At 44.9% G+C, this 25,992-nt stretch overlaps 1 protein-coding gene across 1 annotated transcript in view; it reads right to left on the bottom strand.

The window, feature by feature from the left end:
• Positions 1-25,992, bottom strand: part of CROCC2 (ciliary rootlet coiled-coil, rootletin family member 2) — a 97,840-nt gene continuing 71,848 nt past the window's right edge. The window contains exons 29-35 of the mRNA XM_053389928.1: positions 19,916-20,036; positions 18,388-18,551; positions 16,288-16,728; positions 13,654-13,803; positions 3,020-3,151; positions 2,345-2,524; positions 1-1,165 (exon numbers count right to left, since the gene is read on the bottom strand). Of these exons, the coding sequence (XP_053245903.1) occupies positions 1,082-1,165; positions 2,345-2,524; positions 3,020-3,151; positions 13,654-13,803; positions 16,288-16,728; positions 18,388-18,551; positions 19,916-20,036 (1,272 nt within the window). The 3' untranslated portion in view covers positions 1-1,081. The remainder of the gene's footprint in view (positions 1,166-2,344; positions 2,525-3,019; positions 3,152-13,653; positions 13,804-16,287; positions 16,729-18,387; positions 18,552-19,915; positions 20,037-25,992) is intronic.

Here is a 25,992-nt window from a genome sequence, read left to right on the forward strand (position 1 = left end):
TCGGTTTCTTTAGGAAGTGGTTCTTTATTTTTAATAATTCACAGTACCACATTTGGAAAAACAAACATTCACGAGGAAAAAATGTGGAACAATGCTAACAGGTGACACTCGCAGCAGCTCCAAGATGGTTCCCTGTCATCACCAAGGAAACCAAAGTTTGATTCCTAAAGGGATTTCCTTGGAGCCTGTCAGCCGGCAGAGTGGGTGGAATGTTGAATGTTAACACTCTGACATGTCTTGGGGCCAGCAAGTCATAAGATGGCTTGGCTTTGAGCTAATCTCAGCCACCTGCCACCATGAAAATGGCTTGATGTTCATAGACACAGCAAAGGATTTGGTCAATCCCTGGGTGTGGCTCACACTCTGCTTCAAAACTTCTCTTTATAGCACAGTGTGATCTGGATGGCAGCAGAAATACCTGCCTCCTTCATTTGCAGAAGGGCATGTGATAGATGGATCTGTGACATCATTGGCAGACAGCCGCCACAACCATGGATACCACTGACTAAACAGGTATGGCTACAGTACGAGGCACCAGGAAGGACTTGACAGCAACTTTCAAACCCTGAGGGAGAATAAAATAACCTGGTCAGTGATGGAAATGCAGAGGTATTTCAATAATAAATGCTCCTATCTGGGCTGTGGAATTTTCCAATTTGTACAGCCTGAATATAAAACCTTACGGGGATCACGCAGGGATACTCTACCCAGAAAACCAAACAACAGAGAATGCCCTCGTCAAATGTCCTAAATTAATTAGTTAAGCATAAGTGCCCTAGGTTTCAAGCATCTTAGAGAGAACAGCTGCCCCCACAGCAGGGTTTCCTCTTGGCTGCAGGCTGCCTAGTCATTTGCTGTCTTGACTGTGCCTTCCAAGTCTTCAGGGTATTTGCTCCTTGGGTGGGGGAGAGATTACTTCCTAGCACTGTTAGTCCGGGAGCTCTGGGTTCTCAGACCATGAATCGGATGAGCACCCTTACGCAGGAGATTGATAAATCCAATCGTTGAGCTGCGAGGATTCAGCTGAAGGCTGGTTCTGTGTTTGGTTGTCTGGGATCAGGGCACAATGTTCATTTCTGAATCATTTTGCAGTGTGAAGTTTCTGGCTCATGTAGGCTTGTCGTCTTCTCACTTCTTGATCTAGCTGCTCTTTCAGAGCATTCACCTGGGGAAACACATGTCGACAAATAGGGCTATGTTCATATAAACCACTATTCTATTCTGTTCCACTATTTAAACCACTATTCTTATCTCTGGCTCACGCTGTCTGGGCACCATGGCAAACTGCTTATGGTGTCCAGAGCATATGGTGCTGCCTAGAGAGATGGCAGAAGCCTGTTCACCTCTGTCCACTTGCTGGCCTTCTCTTTCTGGGTGCTAGGAAGCTAGCATAAAGCTAGTATAAACATGTAGTTTTGACCTCAAGAGAGGAAAAGTTCATACTCATATTCTTTTTCTTAGGGCTGCGGCATGACTGAGAAAAATATCCACAATTATTATTACCAAGGATTATTAAATTGAAGCAGGAGAAGGGTCTGGTGCTCTTATTGTCCTCATGATGAGAAGGCCTTGTGTTGAACAGTAGATTAAATCGGATCTCTCCCCATCTCCCCTACTTCTCTTGCAGTCCTACTTAACCTCCCTCCTCTAGCTGTTATGCTGTCAAATCTGAAGGGCTAGTTTACACACTGAATGGCAGTAAATGTGTTTTGATATCATTTACGCAGTCCATCAATCCCAACCTCTTGGGCACTTGCACAATGCAGGTAGTTGAACACACGTTTGTCAAGTCGATTCTTTCATAACTTAGAAAAGCAGTGTGTGAAATAGCTCCATAATGGTACCCCTTATCGGGTTTAGGGGTTAAGCAACCAGCCAGCTTCTCTTTCTCCAGGGCAGAGAAAGCAATACACCACTGCATCATATCCCAGATTCACAAGCAGTATAAGCTGTTGGTACAAGAAAACCATGGAGCTGTTTAGTCCTCACAGGTTAGCTTGTGCTCTATGGATGTTTGCTGTTCAACACTAGAAATTACCTCTTGGACTCTAGTGCATTCTGCGCTAGAGAGCCAGGAAGCATTTGGGAGGAGGAATCCATAAACAATGGTGCATTCTTCTCTTTCCTCAGTGTCCTCACCCTTTTGACTTCAAAAATGCCCATACTCCCAGTTCTTCCCTCTACTTCCAACCATCACCCCAGTTCTCACCTCAAAACTCCAAATACCTTTACAAAATTTTGCAAACCGCTTTTGATTTGCACAATAAATTCTGGTCACAGAACCCGGGCCTCACTGGGGAATTTGGATATGAACAGAAATATCCAGTCTAGTTCTCCACTCTACCTGCTCCTCCAAGCCCTTCACTCTCTGCCGGTGAGTTCTCTCTCGTGACTCCAGCTTACGTTCGGACTGGAGCTGTGCACTGTGAAGCCTCTCTGTTTCCAACTCCATGTCTAGCTGATGATGGGATGTTAGAGCCATCAGTTGTTGAGCATGTGTTCGTTCCAGCTCTGCAATCTTGGCCTAGAATGAGCACACAGAATAGGGCCCAGCTCATGAGGTTGTAATCCTCATACCCGCTGAATACTTTTGCTTTAGTCAAATGATCCCCTGGAGCTCTTAGGTCTGTTTCCTCTCATTGCAAGACTAGGAAGAAAGGGCCCATACAAGGAGACCAAAATAATTGGCCCTTTTAGGATCAGTCCAGTACAGAGGTAGATGCTGGAACATGCTCTCAGGCCTATGGTCCCATTTTAAGCTCAGGTGGAAAACTGCTGTTAGGGCGAAGGGGCACAATTAAGAACCTGCTCAGCTGCCCTCCTCTCCCCATCCCTTTAGTCTCCACAATATGTGTAACCTTTCACTAGGTAGCACCCACAGCACCCACTCTCTCTCATGTTTTCCATATCACCCTCCTCAGCCTCAGCATGTGCCTTCTCACGCCTCATGTCCCTTCAGACCAGATCCTTTCATGTCCTCCTGCCTTCCCCCTTCCAGGTTCAGTAAGTCCTTGCTGACCTGCAGTTGTTCATTTTGCCTCAGGGTATCCTCCAATTCCTGTTGCAGGCTGTTCAGGGACCGGTCCAGTTGTTCCCTCATGTGACTCAACCTAAATGTGTCATCTTCTTTCCTGAATTTCTCATGCTCTGCCTGCAGAGGAGACACCACAATCCCTTATCCAGTACCTGGCACAGCTCAGATACTGCCATTACATGCTTTTTTTCTCCCCACACCTGGGGAAAATCTGGGGGAAATCCTGACAAGTTTGAAGGTGCTAAAGTTTGCGAAGAAGAGGGCAACCACTGGGCTGAAACCATTAAAATTCCATGAAGAGACTGCGATCTAATTAAGTGCCACAATACGTATTCAGTTTGGCACTTGCAAAAAACAGCGCAGTTAGCTCCAGGTCACACACAACTGCAGAAACATGCTTTGTTTTCTCTTTCTTTCTAAAATTAGTCCCCAATACTATATACAATCCCCATGAATTTGTCCTGTGAGCTTAAAAGTCGCACTTGATGCTGCAAATTTGGTGTTAATGTGGAGAGTGCTGAGCAGTCATCTCCAGATAAAACTAATTATAGTCAAGGAAGAATGACTTCCCAGGAAAATGCCAAAAGAACAGCCAGAAATGAGAAAGGATGAGGATGAGGGAGAACTTAATGAAAATCAAAAGTGATTCCTAGAAAGTGACTCCAAGGAACCATGCTGGAGGTCACACCAAGGCAACTAAGTGGAGAAGATGTCTTCACCAACTTCATTAGGAATGGGAGGGGGGGCTGTGAAGTGGTTATTCTGGACTGTAGGGTTAAAAAAGGGAGAAAGAGAGTAAGCCAGCCTTATATATTTTGCTGCCCGAGGCAAAGGGCAAGATGGCCATCCTGTTCTATGTACAGAAGCCAAGTGGGCTGACAGTTGAATCTTACTTCAGTATCAGTGATGGATCAGGGCAGAGTGTTTTGTCCTCCACCACGTCACTTCTCCCAGCATCTGCTGCATGAGGTGCCCACATCACTGTGAATAATGGCCAGGCCAGGCCTGGAAGAGTCATTGTCAGAAAGATTAATGGAGGGCACATTCAGTCTGTAGTCCTGTGAAAACTTTCCTGCCACACTGAATGCAAGGAGACTTGCCTCTTGCATGAGTAAACATGCACAGGGTCAGCCTATCTGTGGGCGTGAATGGAATGGATAACTGGATACAGGTATGACTGAAGAGATGATCTACTGAAGTGAACAGGCAAGATACCAAAATGATTAATAATTCAAGTTTGGTGAAGGAAAGCAGCACAAAAAATAAACGTCCTATGCAAAGATAGAGATGCTGGTGGTACATGGATAAGAACGGATACATTAGCCTTCTACAACCCCACTGCCCCTGCCTGGATGTTTGAGACTACAGCTCCAACAATGCCTGACTATACTGGCTGGGGCTGAAGGGAACAGTGGTCCCTTCATCCTATTAACCCCATGGAAGTGCCCCATATAAATCCCAAGGTTATTATATACAAAAGAAATGTAGGATGGGGGAGGAATCTGATTCAGTTCACACTTAAAGCTGTATTTATCAGATTCACACCTTTTGAAATTGTATGAGAACCAAAACATAACTATCCTTCAAAATTTGTACTTATCCAAATTTTGTGAAGCAGGTATCCCCCCCACCCCCCAAAAAAGATTGTGAAAATGTACATACAGTGGAACCTCGGTTTTCAAGCATCTCAGAAGCCGAACAATTTGGAACCCGAACACCGAATACCCGGAAGTAATTGCTTCCATTTTCGAAATTGCCTTGGAAGTCGAATGGTCTTCTGGAATGGATTACGTTCAAAAACCGAGGTTCCACTGTATTAGGAGAAACTGCTTCCAAAAATCAGCACAACAGTCAAAACTGCATATGAAAATGTGCTTCTTAGAAGACAACTGCACTAAAATTTTCATGTGGATTTTACAAAGAAAATTCACGATTCATTGCAGAAATGTGGAAAACGAAATTTAAGACTGGAAAAATGAGAAACTGAGGGAACCAGACTTGATGGATCCTTCCATCCCTTATCAGGGGACCTGTTTTCCTCTATGAAATGTTGGGAGGCTACAGCCTTTTATGAAAGAAAGCAGAAACATGTGAACATCGGGTTTAAGCCCACATCCTTGTACTTCTTCAAGGATGCTGACAGAACTGTCTAGCGTGAAACATTACAATTGCTGGGTCAGGCAAAGCATCCATATAGTCCAACATTCTGCCTCCAACAGAATACTGCAAAACTCACAAGCGGCAGCAAAACTCACAGAGTCCAATAGAGAGTCCTCCATTCTCTGTGGGCTTGCTGTAGCATCTGTTAATCAGAGATACTTTGCAGCGGAATCGCGTGGATGCATTTACAGCTGCCATGGTCCATAGACAGTGCCGGACCCATCCTGCATGAATTTGCCTAATTGTTTTAAAAACCACCTAAGCTAGACACTTTGCTGAAGGAGTATGAAGCTTATAGGTTTTAACTGTGGATGCTATCCAAAAGTTTAACACAAGTGGAGGAAGGTAACACCAAATGTCAGTTATACTTCTTTGCCAGCTTCTAGGTTCTTCTTCTTCTTCTTCTTCTTCTTCTTCTTCTTCTTCTTCTTCTTCTTCGACTCGTAGCCGAGTAAGATTGTCTTCCATAAACAGGGTTTTAACAATGAGTCTGTAAGTGATTGTGGAGGCCAATTCTGGATCCACACATCCTTCCACAGTGGGGACATTGGTTTCCGGGCAGGAGTTGATCACGGTGTGGATTTGCCAAGAGTCCCTTCCTCCTAGCACATTTTTCCCTTGCACCCTGAGTTCGAGTGTCTTTAAATGCTAGCTGGCCTTAAGTAAACCACCACTGGATCTGAAGGTGTCACCTCTTCCTTTTAAAAAAATATGGGTTAAGGAAAAGAATGGCAAATTCAGCCTGTCCCACCTACCCTCCTACTCCACCACATTTCTTTAGCTGTCTAGCCATCTCGGATAGAATTGAGATCCAGATCCAAAAAGAGCAAACTATAATGCCGGAAGAAGCAAGGCTCCCCTATGAGGAGGGGAAAGAGAGGGGCAGAATTGAATCGAGGGTGGGGAGAGGTAGTTGTGCTGTGTAGAGGGAAAAAGATTCCCAGTAACTGTTGGGGTGATGGGATATTCTGTTCCTTTAAAACTCCATGCAGAACTTACCAGAAGAAAACATTAAATGGGGGGGGGGGGTTGGAGAGAGAGAGAGAGAGAGAGAGAGAGAGAGAGAGAGAGAGAGAAGCAAAATCCAGAATAAATAAACGGCCACATCCGGATTTCCCCTCTGGAGACATCAATAAAGAGTTTTATGAGCTTGATATGAATTACCCTCCCTGGCCATTTACAGCTGATCTTCTGGAACTCATTAACTAGCTTCTCCCCTTCCTCCAACCCAGGGAAAGGGGTTGTGCATGGGGGAATTCAGGGGCACAGCACACAAGGCTATTTTATGCTTGCAGAGATAAATGCTTGTAATGCTGTTTTGCCATAACAGAAAAACATCATATTCGTCACCCTCTTCGTTTCTACAGCTAGAAAAATCCATTAAAGATGAACAATAAACAACTTCAAGAAAATGCCAAGCCTGGCCCTTCCTAACACTTGGGCCTGGCAAGGACATGCTTTAACCCTTCCTAGGGAAGATGACATCTGCTGGAGATGGCACATCCCCATTAGCTGAGGCACTGCAGTACAATTTTAATACAGACCATACACATATCCAGGGGTTATATAATAAGTGACAGATATCTGGAAAGGTCAGCAATGTAGTATAGTATCTCACAGCTGGTGGATCAAAATATTAACTTGAATAAGCAATACCCTGGATATCTTTTTTCTTTTTATCCTTACACTATTTTAAGAATAGCAGTAAGGGAAACCCATTGTATTATGGGCATATAAAGTACTAGAAAATTGGGTTTCCAAAAAAGAAAAGGAAAAAGAAAGAAAAGATAGGAAAGCGGTTCAGGATGAGGAACTGGGCAAATAAACAGACGCAGTTGCAAACATGAAACTTTATATCACACAGAAGGAACTTCTGGTGCTGAAAGAAAAACTTGCCCAAAGTCACACAACGTAGTTGCAGCTGACAGATTTTAAATCCAAGCCTACAGGATCACAGCTGAACCCTCTGTTCTATTGGACCACACTGGCTCAACATTAAATAACAACAAGCCAAAGCTGTGCCCAGGACATCCCACAGGAGGAATTAGATGCTGTGCTATGGCAGGGATGTCCGGTCGATTCTGTGATCCCCCCCCAAAAAAGCTCAACAACTTTGGGTCTGACTCCCCCAAAAAAGCTCATCAACTTTGGTCAATCCAATGGGTAGATCACTGCCAGTGTTTTTATAGTGGGAGTAGATCGCAGTCTCTTGGGAGCTGAACATGCCTGTGCTATGGCAATTGTTCCATCAGAACAAGCACTTCACGGGAACAATCTTCCCTCTCCTTACCCTCTGTGCTGTTCTGGAGGTTCTTGTTATTTATATCTGGCCTATGAGTCACCGACGGATGGCAGCACCTGGTGCTCAGCACTTATGAATGGATAACGTAATGCAAGACTAACAGAGATGTGGACAACTTCGTGTTACAGCAAAGTGGAAGGGTGTATTTCAGAGATAAGCTTTAAACAAAGAAAAACCTCATTGGCGGTATCCATTATTTGGAAATGTGGAAACCACTGGGTATTTTGGAGACTGAGCGAAACAAGTTGCCTCTCTCCCCTCGTGTGATAAAGATATATAATTAAAGAACCAACCATCTGTCATCCTTACATTTCCCTTTGTGCTGCGTAATCTCCACTGGAAATCACCCCAAGCTCTTGTTTGCCCCAGGAGGTGAATAACAGTTTGGGGGAGAGCAATTTTCATCTTGACTACAGTGCAGGGAGGGTTAAACACCCATAGTCCCAATTCTCCCTATCCTTATAGCTGCTATTTAAATAGCAATCATCCGGGCACATTAAATGTCTTCACGCATGGAGTATACTGTCTATTTTAGTCCTTAGGGCTACGAAGATGCCCAGTTTCAGGGGTGAATTATCCACTGAGTAAGTTGATCTGCAAATCAGAGGCTGATTAATAGAGTAGAGCTGCTGAAAAGAAACCAGATTTAGGTACCAAGGCAAAGTTTGTAGCCTAAAGTCTAACGGCATATTCAGGAGATGAGAAAGGATGTTTTTGAGGCCCCCTCCAGCAATCTCTGGTTTGGATACTCACAAGCTTGGCCATGGCATGGTATTCCATGCCCAAACTCTCCTCTAATCTTTCAAATGCAGTATAGACAACTGTGACACAGTACAACTCAGTATCAAAAGTGTAGCTAAAATGGAAGGATTTTTGGCACTATCGTGTTAGGCTAAGCTTTAATGACATGGCCTCTTAAAACAGGCAAATGCACCTCAAAGTGGGGAGTTGCCTAGGAGGCTGCCCTGAATATTTCTTGCTGTTCCCACTCACTTCAGATTACATCTGGAGGCAGCAATCTATACATTCCAGTTGTATCAAGCTGGTTGGGAACTGTAGCAAGCCCACTCCCTGCTAAAAATGCAGCAGAGAGTGCAAGTTTGTTGACAAAGTAGGGAGAAGGGACAAGGATTGACTAAAGATCCGGAAACTTCTGCATATAGATTTTTTGGAGGGGTGGGGGGTTGGAAGGGACAAAGGTTGACTCGAAGAGGCTTACATGAACTTTAGGAGAAGGATCTGCCACATGGTTTGGATTTTGTTTCTCCATCACTACAGCTAATTAGGCTGATCCAAGAGTGCCCCTGCTGATACCAAACACATGTGTGACAAATTATTTCTGTGAACTTGAACCAGCTCCTTGGAGCTGAGTGTTGTTGGTTGCTTCTCTGAAGAGGAGAGGAAAGCAGGTAGCCTGAGGATGTGCATGCATAAATGTGCGCTTGTGAGAGCTGAGATTTTACTTTAATGAAGAGTTCTGAATGCATTGTTTGGACTGCATTCAAAGAATCTGAGAGCAGTAATTTTGTGTGTACTGGGAAGTCATTGGACAGGGGCCACAAAACAAAAGTTATACCCAACAAACACTCTCTCCCCACTTGTAGAAAGTGACTGAAGTTCCGTGCCTGAAGGGACAGAAAGGGACTGAGCAAGGTTCTCTTTTCATCTCTACATTTTTCAAAACAGCCACGTGAAAGGTCCATACCCTATAGTGTAAACCACTGAATAGCAGATGTATTTACACATATAGCCTAAAGGCAAATTAATGGAAGTTTATTACTGATATCTATCCTTTGAAACCTAAAGATGCAGAGTGCCATGAGCTACAAACATGCATTCTTGTGAAGGGATATAACTAGGTCAGAATAAGCATTGTGTTTTTTAAATTTCTCATGTTTCTTCACTATTATTCTATACTAAAGTTAATATGAAATGCGTATGAATTAGGAAAAGCATACATAATGCTATTTGTTTACATTACACTATTACATTACACTACACTACATTACACAAGAGTAGACAAATGCAGGTGTCAATCCTGCTCACAGCCACTCTTATTAACACTTGGTACTGAAGTTTCATCCACTCAGCTATGTAAGAAAAATGTAAAATATAGTAAATAAAAGCCAGACTCAAGGATAAAAAACAAGGGATAAGAAAAACAGGCAATCTCTCTCTCTCTCTCTCTCTTTCTCTCTCTCAAATAAGGGCATCATCATGACAATTTGTAGCTATCTCCAAAAGCATTTTCCCATTTATCCTTCTATCACCAAGTGCAAAAGGAGACACCGTATACCGTACGTTGCAGAAAGGTCAGTCTCTGGCAACAAATACCATATCTTTCCCTTGCTGGTTTCAGAGTGTAATCCCAATAAAATAGGAAACTTAAGTAGAAAGGACAAAATAAGACTGAATGTGGAACATCGTCTAGTCCAGCAGCTACTCTTAAGAAAAGTCTAATATCTGTCAATAATCATGGCCAACAGCACAGATAGCTCTAAGGCAGGCAAAGGGAACATTCATCCCACAGGTAAGATTAGGCTCACCAGGCAGTTTTCCCCCAGTCTTGTCCACGTGCCCTATACCTGAGATCACACCTTAGTATTATATAGCAGAATTGACAAATAATGATCACTTTCAACCCTGCTACTAAACTTATGAACCTCAGATTTTTTAAAAAAGAAAATGACAACATGAGGCCCTCATGCAGTTAAAGGCTTGCCTTACTACTAGCAGAGTGTTTTCTGCTCACCCACATAGGCCAGAGCCAATTTGTGAGTTAAAAATCTTCACATAGTACAAATTTAGCTTTAGGAAACTGAAATTCAAGATGCATCAACAATCATTCATACAAAGCAGAGTATCCATCTGCTTACCCTGAAACAAAGGTACTTGAAAAATTTGCTGATAAATAGTATTCAACGTTTGAATGTTAACATCTAGGTAAACTGAAACGGAAGTAAGTAAGCGTCCAATAGCCTCCCTTTCAAATGTGTTTTAACTAAAGGAATAATATGTGAATAATATCCCTGTAGTGAAGGAGGATTTGACTCTAGGGACTACGCTTTTGCCAGCACAGAATATCAATTTTTTTTGGGGGGGGGAGTAATAAAAGCCAAATAATAATATAATTCGTTACTCTAGCCCACAAGGTTCCAGGAGAGAAACTTTAAATGTCAGTCCAAAGCAATTATTTTATCAAGGACCCCTTAAGCATTTTCAAATACACTTCTGTCACTAGATAGAAAAGGCTGAACAAGAATCTGGGAATTGTTAGAACATTTTAAAAAGGTTGTTCAACCTTCTTTGTGTGCCTCCCATCTTCTGATGATTAGAGGTTGCTAGTTAACTGCATAAAATTATATTTTTTTGCAGGGAGAAGGTTTTTGTCAGAATCTATCATTTTTGCGAAGATTTTGACCAAGCTGGCTGACGTTCTATTGAGGGAGATACCAATACATCATCCATGAAACACTTCCTGGAGTTACCAAGGAAGGAAATTGTTCTCCTATTTTTAGAAATCTGTATCTTAACAAATCCAATTCTGTCACGATTGCTCTAGAATAGGAAGGGAATTATAATAAGTAATTAGATCTGCATCAAAAGTGTCTCCAATAGACTCCTTCAGCTCAAAATCTCTTAACTAAAGTTTCATCCTAGCTAAACAAGTCCTGGGTTCAGGCGCCATGGGAGGTGCATAATGCTCTTAGAATCTGCTTCTGCCTTAACCTATTGCTAGGGCTCAGATGATGTCAGAGGCTGGAGTAAGGAGGAATGGTGAGGACCTTCTCCTGAACCTTCCTCAGAACAGGACAGTATAGATTTAGAACAATGGTTTGCAGAAGGGCACAGTTCAGAGGCTGCAGAGGGCAGGGAGAAGAAGCACCAGGGGAGAGACAGCTGACAGATTCAGTGTCCTTGGAAAGCATTCCTGACCACCCCCCTCCCAGGACTAGGTGTGCATTGCGGGTAGTAGAACAGAGAGCTCAGAGGCAGAAAGCTCAGATTAGCCGATGCAGGGGTGTCATAGAATAGGGATGATGTAGGTGGGTGGGACTTTACTTGGAACAGCACCATTATTTAGGGAGGGCTGCATTCATTTGTCACTCTCTGTGAATTATTGAATCATTTCTGTTTCTTGGCTGCCACAGAAGAAGGCAGAAGAAGGCAGTTGATAATATTCCTGAATGCTCAGGTGGGTATAATTCCCTTCTTCAACAAAACTGTGCACTTGAAAGATGAGATGGAACAAGAGGTTCTGCAAAGGTGAGTAACAATCTTTTAGCCTGAGATCAGCAGTGAGGAACCTTCAGTACACTCGCCAAATTATGTTCCAATTTGGCCTGTGAGGCCATTTCCCCCAAACCAAAGCCACCTGTCTCACAACTGTTGTCAGATGCAACATCAGGTGTGAAGCAGTTGGAAATGCAGCTGCCAAGAAACAATTGTGAGCCTTAATGTCAGTGCTGATCTGCTGACAATAAGCCTGTAGAAGTCCCAGTGGGCTTCCTGGAGGAACCAAACAGTGGACCAGCATTTACAGAAAACTGGCATGGATTAGCTGTGCTATGGAATTCCTAAATTTGCATGGGGTTGGAAATGGGGCCAGCAAGTTTGGAAAACTCAGCAGTGGCCAGAGGATTGGAGAAGATCAGTGTACATCCCAATCCCAAAGAAGGGCAGTGCCAAAGAATGCTCCAACTACTGCACAATTGCACTCATTTCACATGCTAGCAAGGTTATGCTTAAAATTCTACAAGGCAGGCTCAAGCAGTATGTGGACCGAGAACTCCCAGAAGTGCAAGCTGGATTTAGAAGAGGCAGAGGAACCAGAGAGCAAATTGCAAACATGCGCTGGATTATGGAGAAAGCTAGAGAGTTCCAGAAAGACATCTACTTCATTGACTATGCAAAAGCCTTTGACTGTGTCGACGACAGCAAACCATGGCAAGTTCTTAAAGAAATGGGAGTGCCTGATCACCTCATCTGTCTCCTGAGAAATCTCTATGTGGGACAAGAAGCTATAGTTAGAACTGGATATGGAACAACTGATTGGTTCAAAATTGAGAAAGGAGTACGACAAGGCTGTATATTGTCTCCCTGCTTATTTAACTTATATGCAGAATTCATCATGCGAAAGGCTGGGCTGGATGAATCCCTAGCCGGAATTAAGATTGCCGGAAGAAATATCAACAACCTCAGATATGCAGATGACACAACCTTGATGGCAGAAAGTGAGGAGGAATTAAAGAACCTTTAATTGAGGGTGAAAGAGGAGAGCGCAAAATAGGGTCTGAAGCTCAACATAAAAAAAATGAAGATCATGGCCACTGGTCCCATCACCTCCTGGCAAATAGAAGGGGAAGAAATGGAGGCAGTGAGAGATTTTACTTTCTTGGGCTCCATGATCACTGCAGATGGTGACAGCAGCCACGAAATTAAAAGACGCCTGCTTCTTGGGAGAAAAGCAATGACAAACCTAGACAGCCTCTTAAAAAGCAGAGACATCACCTTGCCAACAAAGGTCCGTATAGTAAAAGCTATGGTTTTCCCAGTAGTGATGTACGGAAGTGAGAGCTGGACCATAAAGAAGGCTGATCGCTGAAGAATTGATGCTTTTGAATTATGGTGCTGGAGGAGACTCTTGAGAGTCCCATGGACTGCAAGAAGATCAAACCTATCCATTCTTAAGGAAATCAGGCCTGAGTGCTCACTGGAAGGACAGATCCTGAAGCTGAGGCTCCAATACTTTGGCCACCTCATGAGAAGAGAAGACTCCCTGGAAAAGACTCTAATGTTGGGAAAGATGGAGGGCACAAGGAGAAAGGGACGACAGAGGACGAGATGGTTGGATGGTGTTCTCGAAGCTACCAGCATGAGTTTGACCAAACTGCGGGAGGCAGTGGAAGACAGAAGTGCCTGGCGTTCTCTGGTCCATGGGGTCACGAAGAGTCGGACACGACTAAACGACTAAACAACAACAACAACAAGAAGAAAAGGAAGCTTTGTCACTCATCACCAGTGAAAGCATGGGCACTCTCCAATAGATGCTTGTGAGATGTGGCCTGCTGCAATCCATATAATCACGAGTGTGAGATAGCTACATCCACAAGACCACTGTCTCTTGCTTCGTCCTTCTCTCCTCATCATTACTCACTTCTTGGAAATGTTCCAACTGCCCTTCCAGGTTTCTGCATCGCAGCTCCATCTCACCCAGCTGATCTTGCAGCAAATGTACTGTATCCGTCAAGCTATGGTTCTGCCTCTTGCTCTCTGACAATGCATGCCGCATCGAGTCCAAGCGATCCTGAAACAGGGGGAAAAGAAATCCAGAATGGGCCTACTAAAGACTGGAAACTCCTTATAGACTTTTCATGTGAAAAAGAAAATGAACTTATGATATCTGGGTTTGAGGACTGAAGAAAATAGTGGTTTATAGAAAATGGAATTATTGGATGTTATCTTGGAGTGGTTGTTTTAAACAATTTTCTATATGTAGCTGACAGACGAAGAACTGGAAGCTCTCTCTTTTTTCTTTTAGCTTCCTTTACTCTCTTTTCTTTTCATTTCCTTTGTGTTTTTATTTAGATTAGTGTTTTATCTTTCATTTAAAAGGTATTGGATATTTGATATTAATCTTTGAATATTTTCTTTCAAACTTTAATATAATCTACTGGGGGGAAAGAAAGAAACAGAATGGGCCAAAACCACTAGGTTGAATTGATATGTACTGTTTGTGGTGAGATTTATTGGTCAAATACCATTTTTTTGTGATTCGTACATACACAGCCAAATCATCATGCTCCTTCTAGTCTCTTGTCAGTTCAAGCCAGCAGAAAGGAACTAGTTGTCATGCTGGAAAGTGTTCTACTCTCTGTATGGACATCCCTCCAGAAAAGAATAAGGAACGCAAGACGCTGCCTTATATCAAGTCAGACCATTGGACCATATAGCTCCGTGCTGCCTGTACAAACTGGCAGCTGCTCTCCATTCTTTCAGGCAGGGCTTTCTCTCAGTCTCACACAGAAGTTCCAGGGACATTATGCATGAGAAGCATGTCATCTACCACTGAGCTATGGCCCATCCAGATTATTTACATCTAGGTGATTGCTAAGTGTTGGTTTAATCGTGGAGGTATGGCAAAAAGGACCTGTGTTTTGGAATTTTGTTTTGAGTTGTTAGAAAGGCACAGATGTGATACAACCCAGCGTAAGGAATCTTTCCAACATACGTTAAGATTTCGTGCTGTCTGATCAGAATGTTGAGTATTTGCATTGCATTGAAGGGACTTAGTAAGCAAGTACAGTGGTACCTTGGGTTGCATATGCTTCAGGTTACATACGTTTCAGGTTACAGACTCCGCTAACCCAGAAATAATACCTCGGGTTAAGAACTTTGCTTTAGGATGAGAACAGAAATCGCGCAGCGGGGCAGCAGCAGGAGGCCCCATTAGCTAAAGTGGTGCTTCAGGTTAAGAAGAGTTTCTGGTTAAGAACTGACCTCAGAACAAATCAAGTACATAACCAGAGGTACCACTGTAGATATAGACACTTAGGCCAGCCTTCTCACTTCATTGACTCCACTAATTTTAATCACAGCCTCTGTCTCAGATACTCCTGGAGTCAGCCTATGGCTATTCCCAACTTCCACAGGGCTTTTGAACCAGGCAAAAACTCAACTCTTTCATTTAGTTTGCAATTTCATATGTTCCTTGGGTGGAATGGGTGGAGGGAGTATTTTGTACAAAACAATAGGGCCTGTAGAAACTACAGCAGATCCAAGCCAAAGCATGAACTTTCCTGGAGTCACCCAACACTAGACTCAGGGGAGAAATTTGACTCTGTTCACAGTAAAGGTGAATTTACCAAATGCACACTTTCCAGAACAATATGCAAACTGAAACACAGCCATCATTCAAAATTTGCACTTCTCTGAATTTTGCAGTGAAGTTCTCCAGCCAAGCAATGTGTTGGGTAAAGTGTGCATAAAAAAGCATATACAGTGGTACCTCAGGTTAAGAACTGAATTCGTTCTAGAAGTCCATTCTTAAGTTGAAATTGTTCTTAACCTGAGGTACCACTTTAGCTAATGGGGTCTCCTGCTGAGGCCGCCGCACAATTTCTGTTCTCATCCTGAGGTAAAGTTCTTAACTCAAGGTACTATTTCTGGGTTAGTGGAGTCTGTAACCTGAAGCATCTGTAACCTGAAGCGTTTGTAACCCGAGGTACCACTGTATTAGTAAAAATACCATACAAAAAGGCATCATATCAGGGAAACGTGCTTCCAAAAATGTGTATATTTGTCAAAACTGCATGCAAAAATGTATTTATTAGGAGCACTAAAATGCTGATGAATTGTCATAAGGGTTGTTTTATTAAATAAAACAAAAATTCCTGCAGAAATTTGGAGTACTGAAGGCTAGAAAAAAGAAATTGAGCAAACCAAAAACTGACAGATTCATCTATTCCTACCCAACACACACTATGTTACCCTAAGATATTGTACTTGTGCACACATGCACAACATAAAACAGTTAGGCCCTTCATTTTTGCTTACATATATTATTCTGAATGTGCCACCCCTTGCAATTTGCGGTATCTTAAGGAAATAGGGATAGGTCATTTGGGGAGTAGGTGGCCACTGGGTGTAGCAGGTGCTCAGCATTGGGGTGGGACTGGTCTACACAACATGTTTTACAGGAGGGCACATACTATTTGACTCAGGAGAGATGCTATCTCTTCGCACACAAACAGGCAGTGGCTGAACATTTGAAGCAGCTGATTCCTACTACCTGGAGTAGCCGACGGTCTTGCTCTGCAGCAGTCAGGGCCCTTTGCAGTTGGGAGACGTTCTCCTGGAGGGAGGAGGAGCCAGCGGTAGCATCAGACAGAGCTTGAGACAGGCTTTGCACACGGTCCTTTAGGTGGCTTTCCGTGCCCTCAGTCCTGGCCAGAGAATGGGTCAAGTGGTCTAGCTCCTGCTGCAGCTGGGTGGTTTTGCTCTCTTTGTCTCCCAACTGGCAGCGGAGCGCCTGAGTCTGCTCCTGCAGGGTCTGGATCTCTGCATCCCTCTCAGTGAGGCTGAGCTGGGCCCGCTGCAGTTCTCCTTCAGCAGCCCTGCGGCTCAGATCCAACTTGGTGGCCCTACTCTCTGCCACCTCCAGGACTTCCTTCAGCTTCCACTTCTCTGTCTCTAGCTTGGCTTCCTTGGTTTTCAGCTTGTTGACTTTCTCCTAGAATAATAAAAAAACCAACCCAGCATGAACACCACTGGTCACTTTTGTTTTGGCCCATACTTGCGGAGGAAAAGGAGAAAGTCCTTTGTGAACAAGAGTGGATGCCATTGCAGCCTTGCTGTGCAGGTGCAAGAACCAGCGCTGGGCCTGATGTGGAGCAAAAGCAAACTGTACTGTATGTGTGAATGTGTACCCATTTATAAAGCAATGAGAAATGAGTGCAGGTCTGATTCAATATATTCTGCTGCCTGGTGCAAAGGATAATATGGCACCCTCCCCCAATCCATGAACATCCATCAACCTGAGGGCCTCATATTTTGGGAGGTGCAGGGCAGGCTAGCTTAGGGTGCTCAAGGGCTATGTAGGTGGGCCTCCACCCCCACCCTCGGTATGTGCTGCCTGAGACAGATGCTTCACCCTACCTAATGGTGTGCCCTGAGTCAGCCTACTGATAAAATATCTGAGCTTCAAAGAGAGGTGTAAAATGAAAGAAGGGAGAGGGAAAAAAGGGGACTTCAGGCTGCACATTAGTGATGTGTGCTGCCATTACTGGTTGGGAGTGTTGAAAGGATGAGCAACACTCCCAAGCTCATTTATTTACCAGCCCAGGACCCAGGACTAAGCTGCAGTATTCAGGATGGTCCCAACACCCACCCTGCGCACCATTAGCCTCTAGCCACCATCTGGATAAAAGTGCCACCACTCAGCATATTGCCAAGATCACAATGTGAATTACAGACCCCGTTTACATGGAAACTTACCACATCACACAGCCTTATGGTAGCATTACAGAGAGAAATGGAAAGAATCAATATTTTTTATGGAGACAGGTGATAATGTACACAGGATGAAACTCCACCCAAACAGTCCATGTTAGCCCAAGCAGTCAACACAGCCAGACCCTTGCTTGAGGGTGCCAGTTGGAATAAAAAGTGCTCTTTAAACAGCTGGGTAAAGTCCCTTCAGAAGAAGAAAAAGCAGCAATTCTTCCGCTGGGGTTTCTCTAGCACTAATTTGCTCACACCTCTATTTTAAGAACCAGAGTAGGTAATTTGTGTGTGCATTAAAGCAAGTTATACCCTTATACCCCCCTACTCACTGCTTAACTCTTTACAAACCCTCTTTAGCTCTTGATTTTTTAAAAAGGTATTTGTATTTATGGATCTTTGAGATATCTGTATTTAAAATATTTTTTGTACTGCTTTTTAATAAGCTTCACAAACCAGTTTGCTCATTCATGCAGTTAAAGTGCCTTGTAGCTCAACTCCATGCATATCTACCAAAAAGGAAGTCCCAGCATCTACATCTTAGGATTAGCATCTTTGGTTGCAATAATATTAACTTCTCTTCCCCCACCCTGTAGGGCATTTTGCCATCAATTACTGTTAGGACTGCTTTGAGCGTATCTGTCTACACACACAAGGTATTTTAAAGTGTACACCTAAAACTGCAAAGTGTGGATGAGAAGAAAGCGTTCAGCAATGTGTATCATACAGGTTCGCTCATACAGGTACGCAAGGCCTGGATGCAGCAGTGTACACTCCATAGCAAACCTAAGTTTATGGACACATAACATGTGGAATGGCCTTTAGAGGGAGCAGCCCCATGACATGTCACTGAATGCCTTTCCCCTCCAGGGAGAGGGGTTCTGCCCACCTGCAGTTCCCTGTTCTTTTCCTGACAAATCTGCAAGTTGCGCTCCAGGGCTGCCACCTGATCTGCAAGGGCCTGCTGCGCTCTTTCTGCTTTCCTAGCCGTCTCCTCTTGCAGCATCAGTGCTGCCTGTGCGCTGCTTAGGCGCCCGTCTGCTCCCCGCTTGCCTGCAAGTGAAAACAAAAGGTTGCTTTTTAAAGGAAAGGATGGCTGCAAAATGGGGTGTGTACTTAAAAACCATTCATCCATGCGCTCTTGCATTGCTTTGCCTGCCTGGCTAAGCTGAACCTATGCTTTGGGGAGGACACTGAATGTCCTTCCATATAAAAGCCACACTTACAAATTGCTATCCCTCCGGAAGGGAAGAAGCTGTCAACTGCCCTAAACCTAAAGAAGGATCTATTTGTACAAGGGGGGGTATGTCAGGAGGTGGGGAACAAACCAATAGGGAAAGACAGCCTGCTGGCATCTTTCTTGTTTTCTCCAAACTCCTCTGATATCCAATTATATGAAGGAAATCAGATTAGTATTTTACATGGCTAAAGTTGTATGGTTAAGGTTTCGCCCCAGGAATTGCCTTAGGAGCACCTGCCTGTCTGAGAGCACAGACCCACATGGCATTTGCTCTTTAGAACAAATTTTTAGAAATGTTCAATTGATTGTTGTTCAAAGTATACATGATATGCAAAGTTCCCCCATTTTTACAAAAATGAAAAGCAGCTTTGGGAGGTTGCCATTCTGAGCAAATAAACAGCAAGGGAGATGAATGCTTTATCCTTTTTTCCCAGCCTTACCAACCTGTTTTCTGCCCTCCAGTGTTCCAGATGCATTTGTGGTTAAACACACATCTGGAACCTTCCCAAGTGAGCTGCTTGGGGTAACGATTCTGAAAAGACCAATGCTCTGTAGCAAAAGGGTTAAGGTACCCTCTAGACTAGGGTGGTCCAACATGTATGCGGCCCTTGAGGCCTTTTTTGGTAGCCCTTGGCCATGCTTGATGCCTTCCCAAAGCCAGGTAAGAGATGCCCTGGGCTTTGGCAAGGAGGTGGGAAGGCTCTGACAGGGTCCTAGAGTCCTCCCACCTCCTTCCCAAAGCTTAGTTGGTGCCTTCCCAGCTTTGGGAAGGAGGTGAAAGGGCTTTAGAATCCAGCTGGAGCCTCATGCCTCCTTCCCAAACCCCAGCACCTTGCTTACCTGTCTTTGGGAAGGCAGTGTGAGGGCTGAAGTGTGTGTGTGTCAAGTTTTGCACACACCCCACACGACAAGGCAGTGTGCGGCCTGCAGGTTCCATGGTGACGTATTCTTGGTAAGGAAGCTTGGGCCGTCCTGTTCTAGACTGCACTTTCCATTTTTAAAAAATGTTAAAGCTTCATTACACATGCCTACATAGGGACATTGGAAGCTGCCTTCTACTGAGCTGTGAGCTCTGCCACAACAAGCCAGCAAAGAGTCACATCAGCAAGATAAAGAAAGAAGGCATCCACAGAGAGGTATAGAAAGGGATAAAGGATGGAAAGAAAGGAGAACATGCCTTCCTCACAGTCTGCTAGGAGCTTCTGGAGTTGCAGGATGCGACTTTTTGTCCGGTCACGATCAGATTCCATTTCATTCAGCTGACGGCTCATATTCATAACCTGAATCCTCAGGTCATCCTGGAAACAAGATATATAGACATTCTCTTGATATCCTTAGCTTCTCACCAGAGAAGACCAAGAAGTACACCTGGGATATGAAACTGCATTTTATTTTAATGCATCCGTTTTGCTATTTCTGTCCCATCATTTGGCTTCTCTGCAATTTCTTCATCTTCCTTTACAACTCCTTTGACCTTGTCATCCAAAGGTCTAACTGCAGTCATCAGCAATATGTATCTGAGGTGGGGAGTGCTAAAGCAGCAATCCCTTAGTCTGAGAACAGGGCCATTACAAGCATGTCCTGTTTTTCATCTATAAAATGTTGGAAAGCATGCTATTATTTTACGAATTAAGCATTACACTGAGTAGTCTTCCCTGAGACCGGGGCCTGAGGCAATAATAATTTGAAAACAACAGGCCTCACCAAAGTATTTCCAGGGCACACTAGTTTCCTTTATGCACGTCTATGTAGACTTACTCAGGGATAAGTCACACTGAACACTGAGTAGACACGAACATTTTAGGTTGTAATCTGCATGACCCATTGAACTCAATGGGATTTAATTTTGAGCAAAGGAGAAAAGGCCAGGGCTACAAAGCTGCTAACTGAAAGATGTTATTGATTGTAGACATTCTTTTTGGTTACTGCATGTTAACACTGAACTCTAGGATCCTGGTGGGACAAGACAAGAAAGCAAGGAATGCCTTAGATTTTATGCAGCCCAAAAGAATTAAAAAATTTCTCCGTTTCTCTATTTGTCAGAAAGGCCACTGGATGATCTGATGCTATGATTATTGTGACAGACCATGTTTTTTTAATTATTCTAGTACAGTATAAATATTTATGCATTTTTATAAGAGGCATGCTTTTGAGCAATAAATAGCACATGACAGAGAAAGGGCTGAACTGCCCTTGAATGTTGCTAAACATATGTCTTCGAAGTCAACTTGGGGTCAAGCTGAGCTAGGTTGGCTCCTGCTAAAGAGAAGTGGGATAGCCTAATGGATTGGAAGGCAGGGAGAATGAAGTGGATCCTTGCACAACCTAAGCAAACTAGTGGTCCTGAGCCTGCGCCCTGCCGGGAGTGGAATCTACTCTTCCTTTCTCTGTCCTGGGCTGAGAAAAGCATGGAACAACATGCATGCAAAAGGTCTAAAGTTCTGTGCTAAAAAATAATTATATTACGTGGCTGTAATAAATCACACATTTTTTACACATATTTACTTGATTTGCATGCTTTTGCTCTAGTTACAAAATGTTTTTTGCAGAAATACGGATTTTTTTAATGCCTTGTTTTTGGCAGGGGGTGGTCTGAGTGTCAGGACTGGGCATGGGGAAGAAAGGCTGAGACTTTTACAGCAAAATACTGGGAGGAAAGGAAAAGCCATGTAGGCAGAGGCTCAGGCCACAGGGAGAGGCTTGGAGAAGTGATCTCACATTGATCATTTCAGTTATATTTATTGGTTGTGCTTGTTTAATATTTTCTAAACCACTTTGTAATCTTTACATTGCTAATCTGTACCCATTATACATTTGGAGAACTGAGGCTGAGATGGTGATTTGTCCAAAGCTAGTCAGTGAGTTCACAGCTGCAGTGAAGGCCTCTTCATTGGGATTCAAAACACTCCCCAAGCCACACTCTCACTGGCCCTGCCTGTCTGGAAAATGTTCTGGCATTTTGTCTAATAGGGGAAAAAAAAGGTAAAGGACCCCTGGTCATCTAAGTCCAGTTAAAGGCGACTATGGGGTTGTGGCACTCATCATCTTAGGCCGACGGAGGCAGTGTTTTTCAACAGACAGCTTTCCGGGCCATGTGGCCAGCATGACTACACTGCTTCTGGCGCATGGAGGAAACACTATTTACCTTCCCACCACAGTAGTACCTATTTATCTACTTGCACTGATGTCCTTTCAAAACTGCTAGGTTGGCAGGAGCTGGGACAGAGCAACAGGAGCTTCATGAACTGTCAACCTTCTGATCAGCAAGCCCAAGAGGCTCAGTGGTTTAGACCACAGCACCACCCGCATCCGTTTTTTGTCTAAAAGTGCCTCTTGCTTGTCTGGATAAAGGATAGAGATGTGTGGGTGTATGTGTGTGCATAGAAACTAGCCTACTGTACTAAGGTAAAATTTACATCCATTTTCCTACTCACTTTTGCCTCTAGCCCTGCCCACCATTGGCATGTGGCCCCAAGAAGGTTGCCTAGAGGAGAATGTGGCCCTCAGACTGCAGAAGGCTTCCCTACCTATAGCATAGTGAGTCCTTAACATGGGTCTAATTATGTGCAGCCCCACAAACAGTACGCATGTCTTTCAGTGATGTGAGGTAATGTGTCATATATTGCATTGCTGACACTATGTGTGCGCACAAATTCTTACAGATGGAGGGATTATAGAAGTCAAGAGCTGGTGGGCATAAGGTCACAACTGGTCTCAACCTCATTACCCTAACCTCATGCTTTCCAGAGCTTCATGGGATGCATACTGTGATGGGATGGTGAGCTGCTTGTGCGTAAAATCCTAGTCCCTCAGAGTTTGGCTAAGTCCACAAACCTCTGTCTGTGACGGAGCTCCTTAAGCATGGCTCCATCAGTCACTCGTTGAATCGGACAGTGGGCGTTTACGGAACTTCTTCCAGCATAAAAGCTCCTTAACGGAAACACGTCTTCTGGACTCTCGGCGTGACAGTTTCCGGCGAGGAGTAGGTGTCCCTATGGGAGGTCCTGAAACCTCCCCACTATTTTCGCTGGAAGTGTCTCTGAGCCCTCCCTCCGACTCACTTTCCCTTGGAACTCCACCTCTCCCCCTGCTGGTTCCCTCCTCAGCTGAATACTCTCTCTCAGCCTCTGTGAGCCCTTTCACCTCCTGCTCCTCCGATGGCAGTTCCCTGACATCCACCTCCCCTCCAGGGCCCCCTTCACCCCCTTCCCTCCCCTCCTCTGCGGGAGGCGAGGGAGCAAAACCCCTGAAAGAACCTCCCTCATCTTCCGAAGTTTCGAACACTTCCCTCCACCGGTTGCTGTTTCCGGTTTCCAAGTACTCCTCCTCATCGGAGTCTGTTCCTTCTTCCAACTCCGATTCCCTGAATCCTTCCAGTTCCTCCTCATCGTCGGTGGTGCCAAAGTACTCCCTCCGGAACCTCGCTACTGGCTGAGGTTTCCTGGGGAACCTTTGGTGGAACGTTTCGATCAAGATCTCGTCACTGACCTCCTCTGCCGTCACCCAGGTGTTTTCCGACTCCGGTTCCCCTTCCCACGCGACCAAATACTCCACCTGATTACCCTTCCACCTGGAGTCGATGATCTCCGCCACATGGTTGCTGCTTTCCCTTTCTTCTAAGACTGGCCCCCGTGTGGATACCCCTTCACCTTCCCCCCTATATGGTGACAGTAATGACCTGTGGAATACTGGGTGCAGTTTCATGTGGTTCGGTAACCGGAGTCTGAAAGCCACTGGGTTGACCTGTTGGATGACCTCAAATGGTCCCAATCTTTTAGGTCTCAATTTCTTGCAACCCCCCTTGAACGGCAACCCTTGGGTTGACAGCCAGACCTGACTCCCCACCCTAATGGTTTCACCTTCCCTTCTGCTCTTGTCTGCCTGCTTCTTATATTCTTCTTTGGCCCTTTCTAAGTTGAGTTGGAGTTGACGATGGATCGCTTCCATTTCTTCTACAAAATGTTCGGCGGCCGGGACACTCCATCTCTCCCCTCCTCCCCCTGGAAACGCCCTGGGGTGGCACCCATAATTAGCCAAAAAGGGGCTCATCCCGGTGGACACATTCTCCGCATTATTGTAGGCAAATTCCGCTAGGGCCAACTTTTCGACCCAATCGTTCTCTCTGTCATTAACATAACACCTCAGGTATTGTTGGAGGATACCGTTTGCTCTCTCCGCCTGCCCATTGGTTTCAGGGTGCCTGGCAGTCGAAAAGTTGACCTCTACGTGCAACAAGCTCATAAGTTTCCTCCAGAACCTGGACGTGAACTGTTTCCCTCTGTCGGAGACCACCCTCAAGGGGGCGCCATGCAGCCTAAAAATATGTTCTACAAACAATTTCGCTGTCTCTTCCGCCGTGACTGCATGTGAGCAAGCTACAAAGTGACCCATCTTAGTTAACAGGTCTACTACGACTAGTATGGCGGTTTTCCCCTGGGATTTAGGCAGATCAGTCATAAAATCTATCGATACCGCCTCCCACGGTCGTTCTGTTGTGGGTAACGGTTCTAATAACCCCGCTGGCGCCCGCCTTTCTCCTTTGGCTCTCTGGCATTGGTCACACCCTCTTACATACTCCCGTACATCCTCCCTCACCTTGGGCCACCAAAACTCCCTGGTCACCAACCACATGGTCTTGTGTTGCCCAAAATGCCCCGCTGTGGGGTTGTCGTGCAGCTGTTTGAGTACTCTCCCCCTCAATTCCCCTTCGGGTATATATAGTGCCCCTTTGTAATACAATGCCCCGTTTCTTTCTTCAAAACCTCCGGGGTCTTCTCCCTCTCTCCTTAAACCTCTGAGCTTATTCTGGGCGTATTCATCATTTACCGTTCCCTCTACCAGTTCCCTTTGCCCCACCCAGGCCGCCCCACACACCCAGTGGTCCTCTGGGATGATATGTCTCTCTTCAGGCGCTCCCTCCCCCTCCAAATATTCAGGTTTGCGTGAGAGAGCGTCCGCTCTGATGTTTTCTGGACCTGGCACATAGCAAATTTCAAAATGGAATTTGGAGAACTCCTGGGCCCACCTCACTTGTCGTTGGTTGAGCACTCGTGCCGTTCTCCAATACTCCAAATTCTTGTGGTCCGTACACACTTGCACCTTATGCTGTGCGCCAATTAGTAAATGTCTCCATCTCCGGAACGCTTCGTGAATGGCGAGTAGTTCTCGGTCATATACGGTGTAGTTCCTCTCGGATTTGTTCAGCTTACGCGAAAAGAAGGCACACGGTCTCCACTCCGACTTATTCTTCCCCGGCTGAAGCAGCACCGCCCCCACCGCCCGGTCTGAGGCATCAGTTTCCACTCTCATTGGTTTTTGTAAATCCACATGCAGGAGCTGTTCTTCCGAAGCGAATGCCCTTTTCAATTCCTCAAATGCTTGCTCCGCCTCCGCCGTCCAAATGAATTTCTTCTTGCTGCTGAGACAGTCCGTGATGGGAGCCGTTAAGTGGGCAAAGTTCTTGATGAACTTACGGTAAAAGTTCCCAAACCCTAAGAACCTTTGCACATCCTTTTTCGTTTTCGGTGTCTTCCATTCCAGCACCGCCTGGACCTTGCCTGGATCCATGGCTAATCCCTTGTCTGATAAGCGGTACCCCAGGAATTCCACCTCCTTGGTGTGAAACTGACACTTCTCCAATTTCACCCACAGCTGGTTTGCTTGCAGTTGGCTCAGCACTTCCCTGACATCCTTTACATGCTGCTCCTCATTCTCTGAATATATCAACACGTCATCGAGGAAGGCCACGCAATTCTTGTAGAGCAGAGGTCCCAGGACGTGGTTCATGAATGATTGAAAACATGCTGAGCCTCCTTGTAATCCGAATGGCATAACGAGATATTCAAAAGCCCCCAAAGGGGTGAACATGGTGGTTTTCCATTCATCCCCCTTCCTTATCCGTATCAGGTTGTATGCCCCCCTCAGGTCCAGTTTAGTGAATATCTTTCCCTTCCTCACCCTGGTCAAAATGTCATCAATTCTGGGCATGGGGAAAGCCACTGGTTCTGACACTGCATTTAGGGCTCTAAAGTCCACTACAAGTCTCGGTTTATCCGTGTTTTTTTTGTCCACAAAAAACACTGGGCTGCCCCCCACCGCTCTGGACTCTCTGATGAAACCTCTCTTCAGGTTTTTATCAATAAATTCCCTTAACTCCTGCATTTCCCTGTCTGACATGGCGTACAGCTTGCCCACGGGGAGCTGGGCTCCAGGGACCAGGTTAATTTGGCAGTCAAAGGCTCTATGCGGTGGTAG

The sequence above is a fragment of the Podarcis raffonei genome, chromosome 5 (genome assembly GCF_027172205.1).
Source record: "Podarcis raffonei isolate rPodRaf1 chromosome 5, rPodRaf1.pri, whole genome shotgun sequence".
NCBI classification, from domain to species: domain Eukaryota; kingdom Metazoa; phylum Chordata; class Lepidosauria; order Squamata; family Lacertidae; genus Podarcis; species Podarcis raffonei.